The sequence below is a fragment of the Branchiostoma lanceolatum genome, chromosome 6 (genome assembly GCF_035083965.1).
Source record: "Branchiostoma lanceolatum isolate klBraLanc5 chromosome 6, klBraLanc5.hap2, whole genome shotgun sequence".
Lineage (NCBI taxonomy): Eukaryota > Metazoa > Chordata > Leptocardii > Amphioxiformes > Branchiostomatidae > Branchiostoma > Branchiostoma lanceolatum.
In genome coordinates this window covers 18,938,901-18,957,973 of record NC_089727.1, presented here as the reverse complement: position 1 = coordinate 18,957,973, position 19,073 = coordinate 18,938,901, and the positions used below count along the sequence as shown (strand labels likewise).

At 42.1% G+C, this 19,073-nt stretch overlaps 2 protein-coding genes across 2 annotated transcripts; one reads left to right on the top strand and one right to left on the bottom strand.

The window, feature by feature from the left end:
* Window positions 1–581: 581 nt before the first annotated feature.
* Window positions 582–2,031, bottom strand: LOC136436971 (cytochrome P450 2J4-like). Its single transcript, XM_066431395.1, has 2 exons — window positions 1,416–2,031; window positions 582–710 (listed from the first exon to the last, which is right to left on the bottom strand). The coding sequence occupies exons 1-2, from the start codon at window positions 1,956–1,958 to the stop codon at window positions 597–599; spliced, it is 657 nt and encodes a 218-aa protein (XP_066287492.1). The 5' UTR covers window positions 1,959–2,031; the 3' UTR covers window positions 582–596.
* A 3,528-nt stretch (window positions 2,032–5,559) lies between these two features.
* Window positions 5,560–15,878, top strand: LOC136437552 (ovochymase-1-like). The gene is made up of 2 exons (XM_066432168.1): window positions 5,560–7,533; window positions 13,812–15,878. The coding sequence occupies exons 1-2, from the start codon at window positions 6,283–6,285 to the stop codon at window positions 15,147–15,149; spliced, it is 2,589 nt and encodes an 862-aa protein (XP_066288265.1). The 5' UTR covers window positions 5,560–6,282; the 3' UTR covers window positions 15,150–15,878.
* The last annotated feature ends 3,195 nt before the right edge of the window (window positions 15,879–19,073 follow it).

Sequence of the window (19,073 nt, the reverse complement as noted above, 5' to 3'; positions counted from 1 at the left end):
ATTCCAACGTCCAAATCCGGTATGTGAATTTTCGACAGTAGCACAACCGGTGCATGCAAAGCGTGTTCGAATCATTCCCCGCAATACGACTTTGAAGCCCAGGCAATGCGGTAAAATATATAGAATTAATTGTCAGGAACATCCGAATCGAACATTATAACGGTTCAGATATGACAGAAGACCCACGTTTCTGGGTTCTGCGTTCTCAGTCTGTGAGGAATATTTGTTTTTTTATTCTTATTGTCTGCAATCTTCAACCGTATATCTTACAAGCATGAATATAGTTCCTTTCTTAGAATCACCATATCACGGTGGTCTGTCTCTAGGTATTCTTTCCCGCTGCTACGCGCGTTTGACAAGGTATCGGATTACACGAGGCAACATTTTTGCTAACGGCAAAACATTTGTAAATAAACAATAAATTGGGGACATCATGGAACAGCGTTCGAATTCGGCTGGACATGGGAGTTTCGGAGCATGAATTTGACCACCATGATATGTCTTTTGTACCCCATCCTGCTACAGACCTAAACTGAGCCCGACTAGAACTGAAGCCAGAAAATGCGTTGTTTATGATATGTAACATTACTAAAAAGTTATGGGGAACTAACCTTTTCTTGGATTTCCGGGTTCACCATCATGTACAGCAAGGCCCATCGTGTGGCGGTGGCGGTGGTCTCGGTACCGGCCATGAACAAGTCTACAAGCACCTGGGGGTTTAAAACATGTCAGTTTCTTCTACATGTGTATGGGTTTTTTTTTACTTTAACCCCGAACAGTATACTTTCCTAGACTGATTGATCTGTCAATCTGAGGTCCGCGCTGAACCCAACACAGTTTTTTTTTGTTATTTCCACAAATCTTCAGTATAGGACTACCTCATTTTTTTTTCGAATGATGAGTGAACTTCTGCGGCGACAATATTTATGAAAAAAAACACAGTCTGACCTTTTTAGTTTTTTATTGTCTAGAAAAGAAGAAAAATGAAAATACCCAATTTTTCCCTTTTTTTTTTATTTTTTTCACATTTTATGTACTTTAAGATAACGAATAGGTCTTTTGGATGCAAAAAATGCTGCTTTGGCAATACTGTAGAAGAAAAAAGTACAAGATTATATCATAAACAAATTTTTAGCTTATTTCATAGAATTTCAACCGTAAACATGCCTAAACTGGTTGATCTGTTAACCTGGGTCCGCATGGACCCCAATACTATTCCAAGTATTTATTCGTGATTATTCAGAGTAAAACTGCATAAATATGTTGTTGGTGCCTTAAAACGAAATCTACACCTCTTCCAATTCCTCCATTGTGCAATCTCATTCATTCATTCATTCAGTCATTCAGTCATTCAGTCATTCATTCAGTCATTCAATCATTCATTCATTCATTCATCCATTCATTCATTCATTCACCTCTTGTAGCTCCTTGTCGGCGAAGTTTTCCCGAGCTTGTTCGTCCTCAGCCCGCTGCTGCTCAAGGAGAAAGGCGTCGACAAAGTCCCGGATGTCGTTTGGGTCAAAGGTCTCCCTGTGCTTCTCTATCTGTTCACCGCCGAACTCTTGGAGAGCCTGAAACATTTTCACAATCTTTCCTTGCATTGATGATCTGCTAAGGCGGAGGTGACGAAACACGGGGTGAAGCATTGAAAGGGCATCACTGAATGTAGGCTTCGCTTCAACTACGGCGTTCAAAAGGCCAACCAGTCGCAGGAAATCAGGGTCGCCGTATTCAAATCGGTCCCCGAAGACAATCGAACAAATGACGTTGCAAACAGCGTTTTGCAGCATGACTTTTACATCGAACGGTTGTCCGTTTTGCGACAGAACTTCCTGGACCAGTGCGTTTCCTTCTTCTTTGACATTGCCCTCCAAACTCCGCTTGCCGACGCCGAAGTCCCGGAGAGTCATCAGGGCGAATTTGCGCCGTTGCTTCCAGCGTGGTCCGTAGGCAGCCATTATGACACCTGGAAATACAGTGCATTTGTGTCTTGGCGGCCGTAATAAGTACAATCTATTTAAAATGATGGTCCTCTCTATCAAAATTACATATATCGTACTGTCATGTATGTGTAGAAGTCCTTCGTTTGGCAGAGTGCTACGGGTTAAATTCCATCATAGATTATGCAAATAGAATGCGTAAACAATTTACTTATTTGCAAGTACAGACGCCATGCGTCTCTTTGTGGTGCCGACGCCAGGCCCGAACGCCGGCATATCGGCATTAGACGTGGTTTTCGCTTACTCTGTCACCGCAAAGAGAAAACCTGTTTAATTTTGACAGTTTTGTTTCTACCGTGGCCGACAGGAACACCGCAAGTTTGGCAGCGCGTCGACACCAAGTCTGGCAGCGGTGTGCAGACAGAGTTCGCAAAGCTTACACCCCTCCTCTCTACAATGTACAGTCCCTTCATCAGGTCAAAGGTGAAAAAGATGAAAACAACACCGAAGGAGTTTTCTCTGATACATTTGGAGGACGAAATCAATTTTGTTGTACCATATTTTTTTTTTCTTCATTGGTTTTTAAAAGTTTTTTGTTGGCTTTACAGATCTAGATCGACAAGTCTCAAAGTGTTTTGGCCAGGTCCGGTCATCATGTATAGCCTTTTGCTCACCATCATGATACATGCATGCAATGTGTGAATCATAAACAATTTGCAGCGAAATTTTGCGGTCTCTCTCTCTCTCTCTCTCTCTCTCTCTCTCTCTCTCTCTCTCTCTCTCTCTCTCTCTCTCTCTCAAAGCTCTGCAGCAAAATTCATTATCATTTTCACCACCATGGACAACTTTGACATGATGAAGGGACCGTCCATTGTAGAGCGGAGGCCGGTGTCAAAGCCTTTCGAACTCTGTGTGCACACCGCTGCCAAACTTGCGGTGTACACCGCACTGTCAAACTTGGTGTCAACGCGCTGCCAAACTTGGTGTGGACGCGCTGCAAAACTTGCGGTGTACACCGCACTGCCAAACTTGGTGTGGACGCGCTGCAAAACTTGCGGTGTACACCGCACTGCCAAACTTGGTGTGGACGCGCTGCCAAACTTGCTGTGTCGACGCACCCAAATTAGGTGTGGACGCACCAAACTAGGTGTGTGCACACCCAAACTAGGTGTGTGTTGCATATTGTTCTTGTCGGCCACGGTATGTCCCCGTGCATTACCTTTGACAGTGCAGTTGGCGTTTCGACAGTCTCGATTTGCATAACAATGCCCAGGCGGGTTTTGTTTACGTCTCAGGGGCCTTTACCTTTGACACTGCATACGCCTACTCGATGCATTTGGCTATTGAATATTTTTCCCGCATCTAGTGTACGTATTCTGGTAGCGACTCGTACTCACCCGGTGGCGTCGCGGTGGCATAGTGGCAGGGTGTTTGGCCCCAGAACCCACAGAGATACCGGGTTCGAATCCGGGGTTCCCTGATTTGTCCCGTTGACGTTGTGCCCTTGGGAAAGGCACTTATCACGACTTTCCCCACTTAACTCAGGTGAAAATGAGTACCTAGCTTCGGTTAGGGACGTCCCTCGGGTAGGACGTTAAATGGAGTCCCCGTGTTTGAGGACAGCCACACCTCAAACGTTAAAGAACCAAAAAAAAACGTATCGAAAAGGGGTCGAATAGGGGTCCTTCCCGGCGTGTGTGAATCATATAAATCTGTCCGGATATGCAGCTTGTACTCTTCAGTACAAACCTGGTGTGTTATTAGCCTCCATGCGGTTTACCGGCTATGCAATAGAAACAAACAAACCTTAGCGAACATGGGGATGTTTCCAACAAGAGGCCAGCCCCGGGGTCCGGGTGGTAGGTTCCTGGGCCGCCGGAGATACAGATATGCCAGCAGACACACGCACGTAGCCACCAGACATGTCGGGAGGTCGACATAGTGGCGAACAGCCGTCACGACTTGCTGCAAAATAAGCTAGTTCGGAGTTGCTACTACGCATGTGCAGTGTCAAAGGTGAAGGCCCCCGCGACGGAAACAGTGCTCGCCTCCACATTGTCTCGATTTGCATAACAACGCCCAGACGGGTCTTGTTTCCGTCGCGGGGGCCTTCACCTTTGACACTGCACATGCGTAGTAGCAACTCCGAACTAGCTTATACTCATCTCTGTACTACAACAAGCTGCGTAACGTTACTGAAAAAAGTCGTGAAAACGTTAATTTCAGAATACAAGACAGTTTGCCAAACTGCGGCCCTGCACTTGCCCACCCTTTCAGATACTGTTGTTTATGCAACCGAGTAAGTATGTGATACCTGAACCCGAAGAAAAAGAATACAATTGGGAGGTACCAAAGAACATCGACAGGGGTGGCCTCAACCAATTGAGTATAAAAGGCAAAGTCATAGTTTTTTTTCCCGCAAAATAACTCTCCCAACATTACTACAATAGAGTACAGTTATGACGATGTAGTACGAAAAAGTAATATCTTGATCATGATATCTCTGAAACATAAGAAGGCAAAAGCTCCCCACCCCCACTTAATATGTGTGGGTACGCCATGAAAGCCAAGAGTACGTTGAACCCTTGACGTCATGTTGGGTGAATGAAGTTTTGGTCACGTATGCACCCAGCTGCGTATGCCTAAACACCTCACCCGACCTCATCCGACCTCACCCGACCTCATCCGAGTCTAAAATGCAGTGTATACGGGTTAGGGAAATTATTTGACGTTCTGGATACGTTAAATATGCAATTATAAATGCAAAACCAGCGGCAAACTTGAAGTATTTACCAGTTTTTATAGGTAACGGGAGGTCAAGACGGCCGGCGCAAAGAATACACACTGCGTGCGTGTATTCGAGGCTGAAAAACACTTTGTGTACAGTTATTGTGTACAGATACTGTGTACAGTTATTGTGTACAGTTTCTATGAGTGGTTTGTGATGAAAATGTAATTAGTACCCACCGTCTTATCGTCCTGTCGGACAAAAATAGATAAAAAAGGTATGAAGAACTTCCCCATGTAGACCCCAACAGTGGTATGATCCAACTCCGATATGGCGGCTAGAAATCTTCTATCATGAAAACGAGCGGAGTAACTTATAAAAACTGGTAAATACTTAGAGTTTGCTGCTTGTTTTGCATTCATAATTGCATATTTAACGTATCCAGAACGTCAAATAATGTCCCTACCCCGTATACACTGCATTTTAGACTCGGATGAGGTCGGGTGAGGTCGGGTGAGGTCGGATGAGGTCGGTTGAGGTGTTTAGGCATACCGATGCAGCTGCACGAAGCATTGGGCTGACAAACAACTAAATGGGACAAGGCGGTTAAAATGTAAAACCTTCTATCGCTTTTCCAACTGGGAATTTGGGACAAATATCTGTTCCTGTTACTCCAGGTATATAAGCCCATTCACGGTTGCGACTACGCATGTGCAGTGTCAAAGGTAAAGGCCCCTGAGACGCAAACAAAACCCGTCGGAGCGTTGTTTTGCAAATCTAGCTATATATATTTACACAGTGTCTAGACGAGAACTGTTAACAAGCCGGGGCCTTCACCTTTGACACTGCACATGCGTAGTCGCAACCGTGAATGGGCTTGGCTACTGGTTGGCAGGTGGTTGTCCGCTGGCAGTCGGGGTGTGGTTGGGAGTCCCAACCCCAGTCAAAACTCAAGAAGGAGACGTGAAAGAATAAAAAAATAAGAGTAAAGGATTTATAGTTTGTTGTACTTTGCTCTGTGTGTTCAAACATGTCTTAAACTCGTCTGATCACTTAGTTTTCTTGATAAGGAAGGCAGCTTTTTTCCTCAATGTTTAGCATGAAAAAGTAACAGGTGTGACACAAAATAAAAGGCTCTTTGTTGTTGTAAGTTCTGGTGGTGCACTGACATTCAAACAAACCTCGGCGAATTTTTCATGGCCACTGAGTGGAAAAAATATAATCTTTGTAACGAAGAGTGCATGCTGGAAGAGTCTATCTTGGAGGGGTGCCTTGCAAAACCAAGACGATGTTACGTGTTTTTGTTTACACAATGAGATGCGATGCGTGTACATTTCAAAACTGACTGAATGATTTCACCGATTGTGGATATCCTATGTAGATTTTAGCTTGAAAAAGCCATTTAAAAAAATCAATAGCGACAGAACCACCTCACAGCTGCAAGTCAAGGGCGCCCTCCCCTCTCCACCTGGCTGCCATGACGTCAAAACTTGTCCTACTGGTACCTTCACCTGAGGGCGGAAACATTGACGTCTAAAGAAACTGTCAACTTCAGAACCTTCTGGACGTTTTCTTGCAACTCTAGCGTCTTCTAGACGTATTCGTTCTGCCACGATGTTTCTCCTGGTTCGTGTCTTGTGTCTGTCTCTGTCCTGTGGGCTCGTCTTGAGCGCTACGCCGACATACGAAGGCAACGAGTGGGTCAACTGCGGCGGTATTTACACGGAAGACAATGGGACCATCGAGTCCCCAGGTTGGCCTCATAATTACCCAAACCGACGCCGTTGTGTGTACGAGATCAGGGCACCGCCCGGGCGGACCATCGCCCTGCAGTTCCCCACCTTCCACCTGCAGCCCCGGCTGAGGATCCCGACTACCCGTCCCTGGCGCCGGCGTTGCTTTGACTGGATTAGCCTTTTCGATGGGGCCAACCTGATTGGAGGCCCGTTCTGCGGGGAGGAAATCAGCCCTTACCGGGTCTTCACGTCTGAGACCTACAAAATTACGATCTTTTTCTGGAGTGACCGCAGACGGGTCTTCCCTGGGTTCAGGGCCATCTACACCTACAACAAGTGCGGTCGCCCCGTTGTCCCAAGGAGACCTTGGACACGGGCGGGTACCGGGAACAAGATCTTGGGTGGAAATACTGCGGCACCAGGCAGCTACCCTTGGCAAGTCGCTCTCACAGATCCTGTAGGTAACGTCATGTGTGGCGGTGCGTTGCTGAACGAGAACTGGGTTGTCACCGCCGCGAGCTGCGTTGATGGGTCAGGTCGCGTGAAGGATGTTTGGGTAGTTGTTGGCGAGCACGATATAAGCAAAATAGAATTGAAGGATCTCGTCGAAGTCCAAAAGGTCATTATATACCCCGAGGCATCAGAAATGCCGTATATTAGCAACGACATCGCTCTGCTGAAGCTAGAGTCTCCCTTATCTCAGAATGATTACGTCATGCCGATCTGCCTCCCAGATTACAGTCCCGGTCCTGATCATGACCCTTGGCCACCGGTTGGGACTATCGTTACCGTGACCGGGTGGGACACAATCTCCGACCAAGGCGAGGTATCACCCGTCCTGCTACAAACTAACATGCGAGTAGTATCAACCCAGACATGCTCGGCTGTATATGATAATAAGCTTTCTGAAATTACCATGATGTGCACAGGTTACGATACAGCCGGCGTGGGCGCGTGCCGCGGCGAAGACGCCGGCGGCCCAGTGGTGCTCTTCCCGTCCGGAGGGCCGGCTTACCTAGTCGGGCTGGTCAGTTTGGGTCCCCAAGACTGTGGACGGCAGCTGCCGAGTGTGAACACTCGGGTGTCCGCTTTCTTGGGCTGGATCCAGGAAACCATGGACAGAAACCCTTAGAGTTGTTATAGCGAACATGCGACTTGGCAAGAGAGTCATTCAGTCCTTGGTCAGAGATAGCTGCAAGAGGCATGGCAAGTAGATACGATTGTCGCAAACTCTTTTCGGCCGTTTTTTCTTTTGTCTGTAACGTTAAAGAGGCGAAAAAATTGTACAATTTGGCCTGTGTGAAGCCATATCATACAGCACAACGGTATATGCTACGTGTAAAAGCCTTTGTGTAGCAATATATATATGCATGCAATATATATATGCATGTACATATGGACACAGCTGTACATATTACACTATATTCTCGGTGTAGAATCTTATACATGAATACTAGTATATAAATATATCTATATATATATTTGTTGATAGATAGATAGATAGATAGATAGATAGATAGATAGATAGATAGATAGAATGTACAATTTCTCCCTCGACATGGGGAAGGAGACCTACGTGTCGAACTTTCCCTGCCTTACCATCTTACCGCCCCCGCGAGACAATATTACCTCCTGTACAACAGGAGTTAACTGACCCATCAGCATTGTATTGACTTTGCCTTAGTTTTGTTGCCAATTGTATGTATATACTAGTTTAACCTATGTAAACGTTTGTTAAGCTATAAGTATAGTTCAAAAAGTCATTGTTGATAAAATTATCGACAGAAGTTAAACTTCTTAGATAATAGAGCAAAATAAACGCGGTGAAAGGTTGCTGAAGTCTGTGCGGCTGCCTCTGTTTGTTCCCCTCAATTAAACATAACGAAAACATAAAGAAGGTTAGATAAAGGTGATGCGGGTACCTGTCCTGCTGGTTTCACCATGAACACTAACGATACAGGTGTCAGACACAATACCGCGTAGCTATCACAAAGGGCCTAAGGCCATTTCAATTCGATTATATGGATGCCATTCTCTGTGCCCACCGTTAACCTGATGCGAGCGTGCGAAAAATATGAAGGTTCGGCAAACAAAAAGTTGAATTCGTTATGAAACATCTATACTAACACTATTCCACCAGGGTACATAATTTCGACAACCTGAAAAAGATACGTCCAAATAAATCTCCAACCCAACGTTCCCCAGTATAACGCATTCTTGTGTATTGAAACTGTTCATACCTAGGAGTGCTGCACTTGAGATCTACGATCCCAAACCCACTGTTTTTCAAAGTGGAGGATCTTATACAACTCGGCGAGTAATGTAAATGGAGGGAAGTGGAGCTTTGAACAAATTACTAAACACAGAACATGGTATACCGTACCAAAAACTTTTTGTTCTTCTGCATCTATTTTGGAAGACTCTTGCTCAAAATCATTTCCACCTATAAGTTGTACTGATACACATGACAAAAACAAAAAATGAGATGAAAATGGCATTCTACGACATTAGTAACTGTTTTCCGATATTGTTTTGCAACGAACGGCATAAATATTTGCTCATTTTGTATCTTCTATAGTCGCAAATATTTTATGAACAAAAAACAACTGAACAACCTAATTTTATCAGAGACAAGCATCACTAAACTGCAAATTACCGAAACAGACAAGCTGAAAGTAGAGTAACCAGAAGTTTAAATTGGCTCATGTAATGTAGCAAACGAGGACACAATGTTAATAAGTTTATTGCAAGTTCATGCCCGAAGGCTAATTGCAGACAAACAAGTACATGGAGATACACGGAAATACATGTTATATGTATACCCACTGGGTTAAGTCCGGGTCACAACTAACGAATAGTTTATTACAGATACATGTACAGTATACGTTTATGTCACAGTATAATGATAATAGTGGTCTATTCGATTCAAACAATCAAACAGAAAACCACCACATGGCAGCGAGAGTCTGAACTGCGTGGGATTTCATGACAATAGACAACATTCGTGTCAAAATATCAGGATATACTGTAACGTCTATGCATGGTCTGACGTCTTACTTAAATAGAAAGACATGACTTACATACAAATTACTAACATTTTCACAGGTTAAAATTAGCTTTAATAAAAGCTTATATCATGCACTTGTACGGTATATAGAACATTTCAAATTTCACAAACAGGGAATCAAGTACAGATTGGAATCAAGCTGGATCTGGAATCCTACTAGTACAGATTGAAATTCCAATCCGTACTTGCGCGATTTCAATCTGTACTAGTGGGATTCCAGATCCCACTAGTACAGATTGGAATTCCAATCCGTAATATATACAATTCCAATCTGTACCAGTGGGATTCCAGATCTGGATTCTAATCTGTACTGTTGCATATAAATTGTCAACGTAGCGCAATGTTACCAACTAAGTGAATTCGACTTCTCCTAGCGTCTTAAATTTGTGATGGTGAAAATGAAAGAGCAGATATGTTTCATAGTCAAAGGCTAGTCTAAACTCACTAGAAAGATATGTCTGTATAACTTAGCTCTTTGAAGTAGAGAAAAAAAAAGATTGTATCAGTCTATAAAGTTGAGCTCTCTCTTTGTTATATACTTCTACATTCTACTACAAAATGTTTATATTCTTTTTAATGAGAAGACGTCCGAGCAAAGCATTAGCTCAATGATACCGCTCCAAGATACGAGTAACAAACGAGTTCCAAAATGTTTTTATAGCACAGCTCAAGACGCCATGAATGGATAAAAATGTGATACCCGGTAAGTCGTTTAATTCTACTATTTTTGGTGATTTTTATATGTTTGGTGTCCTGTAGCTAGCTGTGTATTGCAACATAATGGCCTGGAATTTGGTATAGACGTGCTTTGGACATATGTGCATATGGCTTTATCAACATTTTTGGCGTACTTCGCTTCAAAATGCTTTTTGGCCATTTTGACACACAAGAAATATACATTCTGCGCTCATGTGTCCTGTAATATGGCACAGGTGTTCTTGGACATATGCGTATGGGACTTAATCAGCAGTTTTGGCATAAATAACCAATTTCCGACTTTTGACAATTTTTAGTCAAAAATGTAGTGTGCCCTCATATCTTCACAAAAAAAAATCTGGAAATGGTATGGGGGTGCATAGAACCACCTCCTTGTTCAAACCCACTGTTTCTGAAATTGTCGGATTAATGTAACCCGGAGGCTTAGTGTTTGATATATTTTGAAAGAAAATATACAAGCTTTTCAATGATACATGTAAATCACACAATGCTTATCCTCAATACAAAAGTTTGTCAACCAGCCAGATTAGCTTTATAAACAAGATTTTACAATGATAATACTAAGAAACAACGGACATATGATAAGGGGAATTTTCGGCATTTTTTGGCAGCCTGCAATGTATGCACATCGGTAGTACTAGTGCTTAACCCTTAAAGGCAACCAAAGCAATATTAGGGCAAAAAATGGGAATGAAAAAAATGCCGAAATCTTTATTGTAGTGACATTTACTAACACTGTCTAGCACATTTGTGTAATAACTTCATACTTTGGGCATTTTAAAACCGTGCAAAAACATGCCATATGATGATCCCCTTATTTTCGTGAGCCTACACAAAAACCTGGCCTGGCACCGATTTTCAGTGAGTTCTCACATTACAAGGAAGTCATATTTTTGCATCATGGATGTCGCTATACATTGTGATAGTGTTGTCTGAACTAATCATTGACATTGTATAGAAATTACTAAATAAATTGACTTTCAAAATCCGATTTTTCGGGCCCTAATATTGCCAAAGGGAAATAAATCAGCTTTCAAATATCAATGAGTGACATGTAATGCCTCAATTGTAACTTACTCCAGCTCATGCAGTTTAAGGTTTTTGACAATTAATTGTTGTGTATTGATACGACCACGCGTTTAACACTTACAAACATGTAACGTACATGTCTTACCACTAATTGCCTGTCACAGGCCTTAAATGTCCGCTGAAGGCCATGTATAGTCAAATTTACGGGCTTCGTCCTCGGTCACGACAACAGTTTTGCCACGTATATCAGTCAATTTCAATACATAATCGCATGATAAAGAAAATTATCCGTGGCTTTTGGGTTTAATCAACAAAGAATTTTCTCCAGAGCAGATTTTTTACCAAAAAAAAATGATTAAAAAATTCCATTTTGGCTCTTTTGGACCCAAAACAATTATGATGCGTTCACGTGTATATACGGCAATATAGCCACGGACAAATTAATTCTGTTTGGTGTAATCTGTTATATGGAGAAATATGAGGGTCCAGACTGCTGCCTTCGCTGAGAACGGGGCACATGAAATAAACATGTATTTCTTAACCAAAATATGTGTTTTTCACCCCAAAATTCAGCATATCAAGAAAAAGTAAACCTGTGTTATATTTGAAAGTATAAGTACCAGCATTCTGTGGAATTTCATCTCAATCCGACCATGCTGTCGAAAGTTACAAGCGTATTCATGTTTTACCATATCTAATACATGTATCACAGGACTTAATTGGGCTGAGAGTTTAATTGTAACTGGCAATAAAGAAGCTTTCCAATGATATGTTATGACTAGAAGGTTTAAAATTTAAAAAAAAAAAAAAAAACACCAACTGACCCCGCCAGTCTTTGGCACTGAATACATCACCAAGAACAACAGAGCGCATGCAAACGAGACCTCACGGATTGAAGAACTACCTAAACTAGATCACTTTTTGAAGACACCTGCCAAAGATTTGTATTTTTTTTTCATTCTTTGGATATATATATTCGCTGTATTTGATGGCTAATCTAAGTTTTATATTTGGTGTTTTCACCATGAAACTTTCAAAGGACCATTTGCGTTGAGGTGTCGATAATCTGGCCTGCGTTCTGCTGCGTTCTGTTCTCGGTTGCATTAGTCTCTAAGCAGATGTAGGTAGTGTATGTATGGATCGAGTATTTATTATTATATGTCTTTCTATTAGAGGCCCGTTTTGTAATATTTTGTCAACATTCACGTAAATGACAGGTGCAACCCTTTTTTCAGCAAATATTCTTCATTATTTCGTGTTTCTGGTGTTTGTGAATTGAACAAAAAACAATCCTGCTACTCAACGTCGGATGATGTCCTAAAACCATCACGACTTTCATCAGATTGGCCCTCTTGGTGCAGAAAACAACAGACTGTCCACCAGGAGTTATGTTTCATGGATAATTTTTGGCCTGTTAGTACAAAATGGTTCTGATACTGCAATGACCTTTAAACACACCTCGGCAAATTTTTCATGACCACTGAGTGGAAAAAATATAATCTTTGTAACGAAGAGTGCATGCTGGAAGAGTCCATCATTGAGGGGTGTCTTGCAAAATCTAGACGATGTTACGTGTTCTTGTTTACACAATGAGATGCGATGCGTGTACATTTCACAATTGACTGAATAATTTCATCGACTGAGGATATCCTATGTAGATTTTAGCTTGAAAAGGTCATTTTAAAGGGCCCAGTAAAACTATATAAAGGCTGGATAATGTAAACTATAGGCTTCAGTGTGCTGCTGGCAGCCGTACGGTGCACATCAGTGGAGGTCTGCCAGAGACAGTTCACCATGTACAAGTTACTCTTCAACTTATGTTTGAAATAACAACAGATATCAGAAATTAAAGTATGGCTACACATCAAGAAGGACACTTAGCCCAGAAATAAAGTAATAGCAACAATGGCTTGTGGTTTAGTTTGAGACATTGGCTGGCAGTTATGAGTACAGTTCTACAGTCCATACTGGTTTCTTAGACTACAAGTAGACACAGATACAGATAACCCAAAATTACAAGTCATATTTTTAGACACACAATTACCAAAGCTAATGTGGGAAAGACATTTTCAAGTTGGAAATGTAGATACAATTAGATACTCTGACACTACATTGACAGGGTTGATTTGAAAATTTGAACAAGCTTGATTTTCCCAAACCTGAAAGTTGTAGATAGTATTGTCTTGATTATCCAAGGGATCTTATTTGATTGAGACCTCCTTGGATCATTTATCTGAGCCATTCTGCATGGTTTGATAATGTTCCTATGAAAACCAGTACAGAAAAATTTTGAATTTCTTTACCAGTATTATGGTAATCTGTCCTAGCCATTGTTCTGGGCTGGGAGACGGTCTGATCCTTTTATGAATTTATGTGTTTATGGGGGTCAATCCACCATTCAAGCTGCTAGACATGTCACAGTAGGAACACTTCCTTTACGAGTTGCCCAGGGTAAAAATCCGATGGCTTTAAGAAAAAAATAGCGGTAGAACCACCTCACAGCTGCAAGTCAAGGGCGCCCTCCCTCTCCACCTGACTGCCATGACGTCAAAACGTGTCCTACTGGTACCTTCACCTGAGGGCGGAAACATTGACGTCTAAAGAAATTGTCAACTTCAGAACCTTCTGGACGTTTTCTTGCAACTCTAGCGTCTTCTAGACGTATTCGTTCTGCCACGATGTTTCTCCTGGTTCGTGTCTTGTGTCTGTCTCTGTCCTGTGGGCTCGTCTTGAGCGCTACGCCGACATACGAAGGCAACGAGTGGGTCAACTGCGGCGGTATTTACACGGAAGACAATGGGACCATCGAGTCCCCAGGTTGGCCCCATGATTACCCAAACCGAGGCCGTTGTGTGTACGAGATCAGGGCACCGCCCGGGCGGACCATCGCCCTGCAGTTCCCCACCTTCCACCTGCAGCCCCGGCTGAGGATCCCGACGACCCGTCCCTGGCGCCGGCGTTGCTTTGACTGGATTAGCCTTTTCGATGGGGCCAACCTGATTGGAGGCCCGTTCTGCGGGGAGGAAATCAGCCCTTACCGGGTCTTCACGTCTGAGACCTACAAGATTACCATCTTTTTCTGGAGTGACCGCAGACGGGTCTTCCCTGGGTTCAGGGCCATCTACACCTACAACAAGTGCGGTCGTCCCGTTGTCCCAAGGAGACCTTGGACACGGGCGGGTACCGGGAACAAGATCTTGGATGGAAATACTGCGGTACCAGGCAGCTACCCTTGGCAAGTCGCTCTCACAGATCCTGTAGGTAACGTCATGTGTGGCGGTGCGTTGCTGAACGAGAACTGGGTTGTCACCGCCGCGAGCTGCGTTGATGGGTTAGGTCGCGTGAAGGATGTTTGGGTAGTTGTTGGCGAGCACGATATAAGCAAAATAGAACTGAAGGATCTCGTCGAAGTCCAAAAGGTCATTATATACCCCGAGGCATCAGAAACGCCGTATATTAGCAACGACATCGCTCTGCTGAAGCTAGAGTCTCCCTTATCTCAGAATGATTACGTCATGCCGATCTGCCTCCCAGATTACAGTCCCGGTCCTGATCATGACCCTTGGCCACCGGTTGGAACTATCGTTACCGTGACCGGGTGGGGCACAATCTCCGACCAAGGCGAGGTATCACCCGTCCTGCTACAAACTAACATGCTAGTAGTATCAACCCAGACATGCTCGGCTGTATATGATAATAAGCTTTCTGAAATTACCATGATGTGCACAGGTTACGATACAGCCGGCGTGGGCGCGTGCCGCCGCGAAGACGCCGGCGGCCCAGTGGTGCTCTTCCCGTCCGGAGGGCCGGCTTACCTAGTCGGGCTGGTCAGTTTGGGTCCCCAAGACTGTGGACGGCAGCTGCCGAGTGTGAACTCTCGGGTGTCCGCTTTCTTGGGCTGGATCCAGGAAACCATGGACAGAAACCCTTAGAGTTGTTGTAGCGAACATGCGACTTGGCAAGAGAGTCATTCAGTCCTTGGTCAGAGATAGCTGCAAGAGGCATGGCAAGTAGATACGATTGTCGCCAACTCTTTTCGGCCGTTTTTCTTTTGTCTGTAACGTTAGAGAGGCGGAAAATTGTACAATTTGGCCTGTGTGAAGCCATATCATACAGCACAACGGTATATGCTACGTGTAAAAGCCTTTGTGTAGCAATATATATATGCATGCAATATATATATGCATGTACATATGGACACAGCTGTACATATTACACTATATTCTCGGTGTAGAATCTTATACATGAATACTAGTATATAAATATATCTATATATATAAATTTGTAGATAGATAGATAGATAGATAGATAGATAGATAGATAGATAGATAGATAGATAGATAGATAGATAGATAGATAGAATGTACAATTTCTCCCTCGACAGGAAAGGAGACCTACGTGTCGAACTTTCCCTGCCTTACCATCTTACCGCCCCCGCGAGACAATATTACCTCCTGTACAACAGGAGTTAACTGACCCATCAGCATTGTATTGACTTTGCCTTAGTTTTGTTGCCAATTGTATGTATATACTAGTTTAACCTATGTAAACGTTTGTTAAGCTATAAGTATAGTTCAAAAAGTCATTGTTGATAAAACTATCGACAGAAGTTAAACTTCTTAGATAATAGAGCAAAATAAACGCGGTGAAAGGTTGCTGAAGTCTGTGCGGCTGCCTCTGTTTGTTCCCCTCAATTAAACATAACGAAAACATAAAGAAGGTTAGATAAAGGTGATGCGGGTACCTGTCCTGCTGGTTTCACCATGAACACTAATGATACAGGTGTCAGACACAATACAGCGTAGCTATCACAAAGGTCCTAAGGCCATACTAATTCGATTATATGGATGACATTCTCTGGGCCCACCGTTAAACTGATGCGAGCGTGCAAAACATATGAATGTTGGGCAAACAAAAAGTTCGTTTTGAAACCTAACATCTACTAACACAACTCCACCAGGGGCATAATTCCGACACCCTGAAAAAGGTACGTCCATACAGACCTCCAACCCAACGTCCCCCAGTATAATGCACTCCTGTGTATCTAAACTGTTCATACCTGGGAGTGCTGCGCTAGAGACCTCTGATCCCAAACCCACTGTTTTTCAAAGTGGATGATTTTATGTAACTCGGCAGATTAATGTAAATTGAGGCAAATGGTCAGGAACGTTGAACAACTGACTAAACACAGAACAAGGTATAACCAACAATATATTCAACATTTCTGTTCTTCTTCATCTTCTTTTGGAAGACTCATGCTCAAAATCATTTCTACCTAGGTTGTACTGATACACATGACAAAAAAACAATAAGATGAAAAATGCATTCTACGACATAAGTAACTGTTTTCCGATATTGTTTTGTAATTCGCCACAACGAACCAGCTGTTAAACTAGTCTTTTGGACCCCAGAAGCCAAAAGGAGAAGAGGCAATAATAAATGTATTCCGCACTTATAATTAAGAGCATTTTAGAATTGGAAACTGGTCTGAGTGGAAAAGACATGACAGACATGATGTGTAACCGAAAATACTGGAAGCAGAACTTTGTAGACGCTTCAACTCGTATGATTATGTATGTATGTATGTATGTTATGCAACTGACGGCATACATATTTGCTTATTTTGTAGCTTTTATGTACGATTTATGGAATGGTCGCAAATCATTTTTTGCACCAAAAAAAAAAAAAAAAAAATGAACAACCTAATTGTATCAGAAAAGAGCATCACTAAACCGAACCACAGAGGACAGACAAGCTGAAAGTAGAGTCACCAGAAGTTTAATGTAATGTAATAAAAGAAGATACAATGTTATATATATACATACCCACTGGGTTAAGTCCAGGTCACAACAAAAGAATAGTTTATTACAGATACATGCGCAGTATATGTCACAGTATAATAATGATAATGGTTAATTCGATTCAAACAATCAAACAGCAAACCACCACATGGCAGCCAATGTCTGAACTGCGTGGGATTTCAAGACAATAGATAACATTCGTATTAAAATATCAATATATATCGTAACGTCTATGTGTAGTCTGACGTCTTACTTAAATAGAAAACATATCTTACATACAAATAGCCAAAATTTTTACAGGTTGAAATAGTTTCAACGACCTCATACCTTCGCCGAATGATTTTAACCATTGTGACTGACGTATTAGGAGTGTTTCTCATCAATTATAAATCATACCAGTTGATTGTCTTAAAATATGACATGTCCAAAGTATGAGCTTAACAAAGTATGAGCTTAACAAAGAAGGTTATGCTAATATTGATCATTAATCATGCAAATGTGGCCCATATTAGCATAATTTGATTCAACGATGTTCAAATTCACATAACTTCCCGATGCCACAAAAAAAGTATTAAATGCAGGAAATTTCCGTCATTTACCAGTATGGAACTATAGTAGTTTCTCATTTAAGTATTCAAATTAGGCCCACATTTGCATATTTTCTATCTTCAACATTCCTCTCTTCCTCAGTTACAATTTGAATAGTCATATCATGGCACAAAGCAGATTTTTAAAGTTGCCTCATTAATTATGCAAAATAAAATCTGATTTGCATAATTATCGGCCAATCATTCTAAGCATCACACAAGCTATGTACATACCAAAAATCATGACCATCTTGACCAGGCCATCTTGATTTATAGTATTTTCTCATTAATTATGCAAATGAGGTCTTCATTTGCATAGTTCATATCAATTAGTTTTTCTCCCTTCCTCAGTTACATATGTCACATGTTTCAGAGTCCTATCATGGATTTTGGCGCCTGTATAAACTTTCCTCATTAATTATGCAAATTAGGTACTGATTTGCATAAGAAGTATCTAATCATGTACATCATCACTCAAGCTATCTACTTACCAAAAATCATTACCATCCATCAAGCCCTTCTTGACTTATTCCATTTCAAAGTCAGACGCAAAACCTGCTCCTGCAGCCCAAATCCGTACCACTTACTCTCTGTCCAAAGATCTATGTACCACTAAAAAATCAGTTCCATGGCATGTCCAAAACACGAGATATCAAAACAGGAAGTTCCGCTGCAGTACCGTTAGAAGCCGATAGGGGGCCCAAAATCTAATCGTTTTCAGGTCTCACCAAAACCTACCAACGTACCAAATATCAAAACAATCCATCTAGGCATTCTTGAGTTATTCTGGTCCACTACAGACAAACAGACAGACAACAAACGCTACCCTCTGCATAACCTTCTCGGCGAAGGTAACAACAGAGCGCATGCACTTAAACGAGACCTCACGGATTGAAGAACTACCTAAACTAGATCACTTTTTGAAGACACCTGCCAAAGATTTGTATTTTTTTTCATTCTTTGGATATATATATTCGCTGTATTTGATGGCTAATCTAAGTTTTATATTTGGTGTTTTCACCATGAAACTTTCAAAGGACCATTTGCGTTGAGGTGTCGATAATCTGGCCTGCGTTCTGCTGCGTTCTGTTCTCGGTTGCATTAGTCTCTAAGCAGATGTAGGTAGTGCATGTATGGATCGAGTGTTTATTATATTTTTTTATTAGAGGCCCGTTTTGTAATATTCTGTCAATATTCACGTAAATAACAGGTACAACCCTTTTTTTCAGCAAATTTTCTTCATTATTTCGTGTTTTTGGTGTTTGTGAATTGAACAAAAAACAATCCTGCTACTCAATGTCCGATGATTTCCTAAAACCATCTAGATTTTCATTAGTTTGACCTTCTTACTGCAGAAAACAACAGACTGCCCACCAGGAGTTATGTTTCATGCATAATTTCTGGCCTGCATGGTACAAAATGGTATTAATACTGCAATGACCTTTAAACACACCTCGGCAACTTTTTC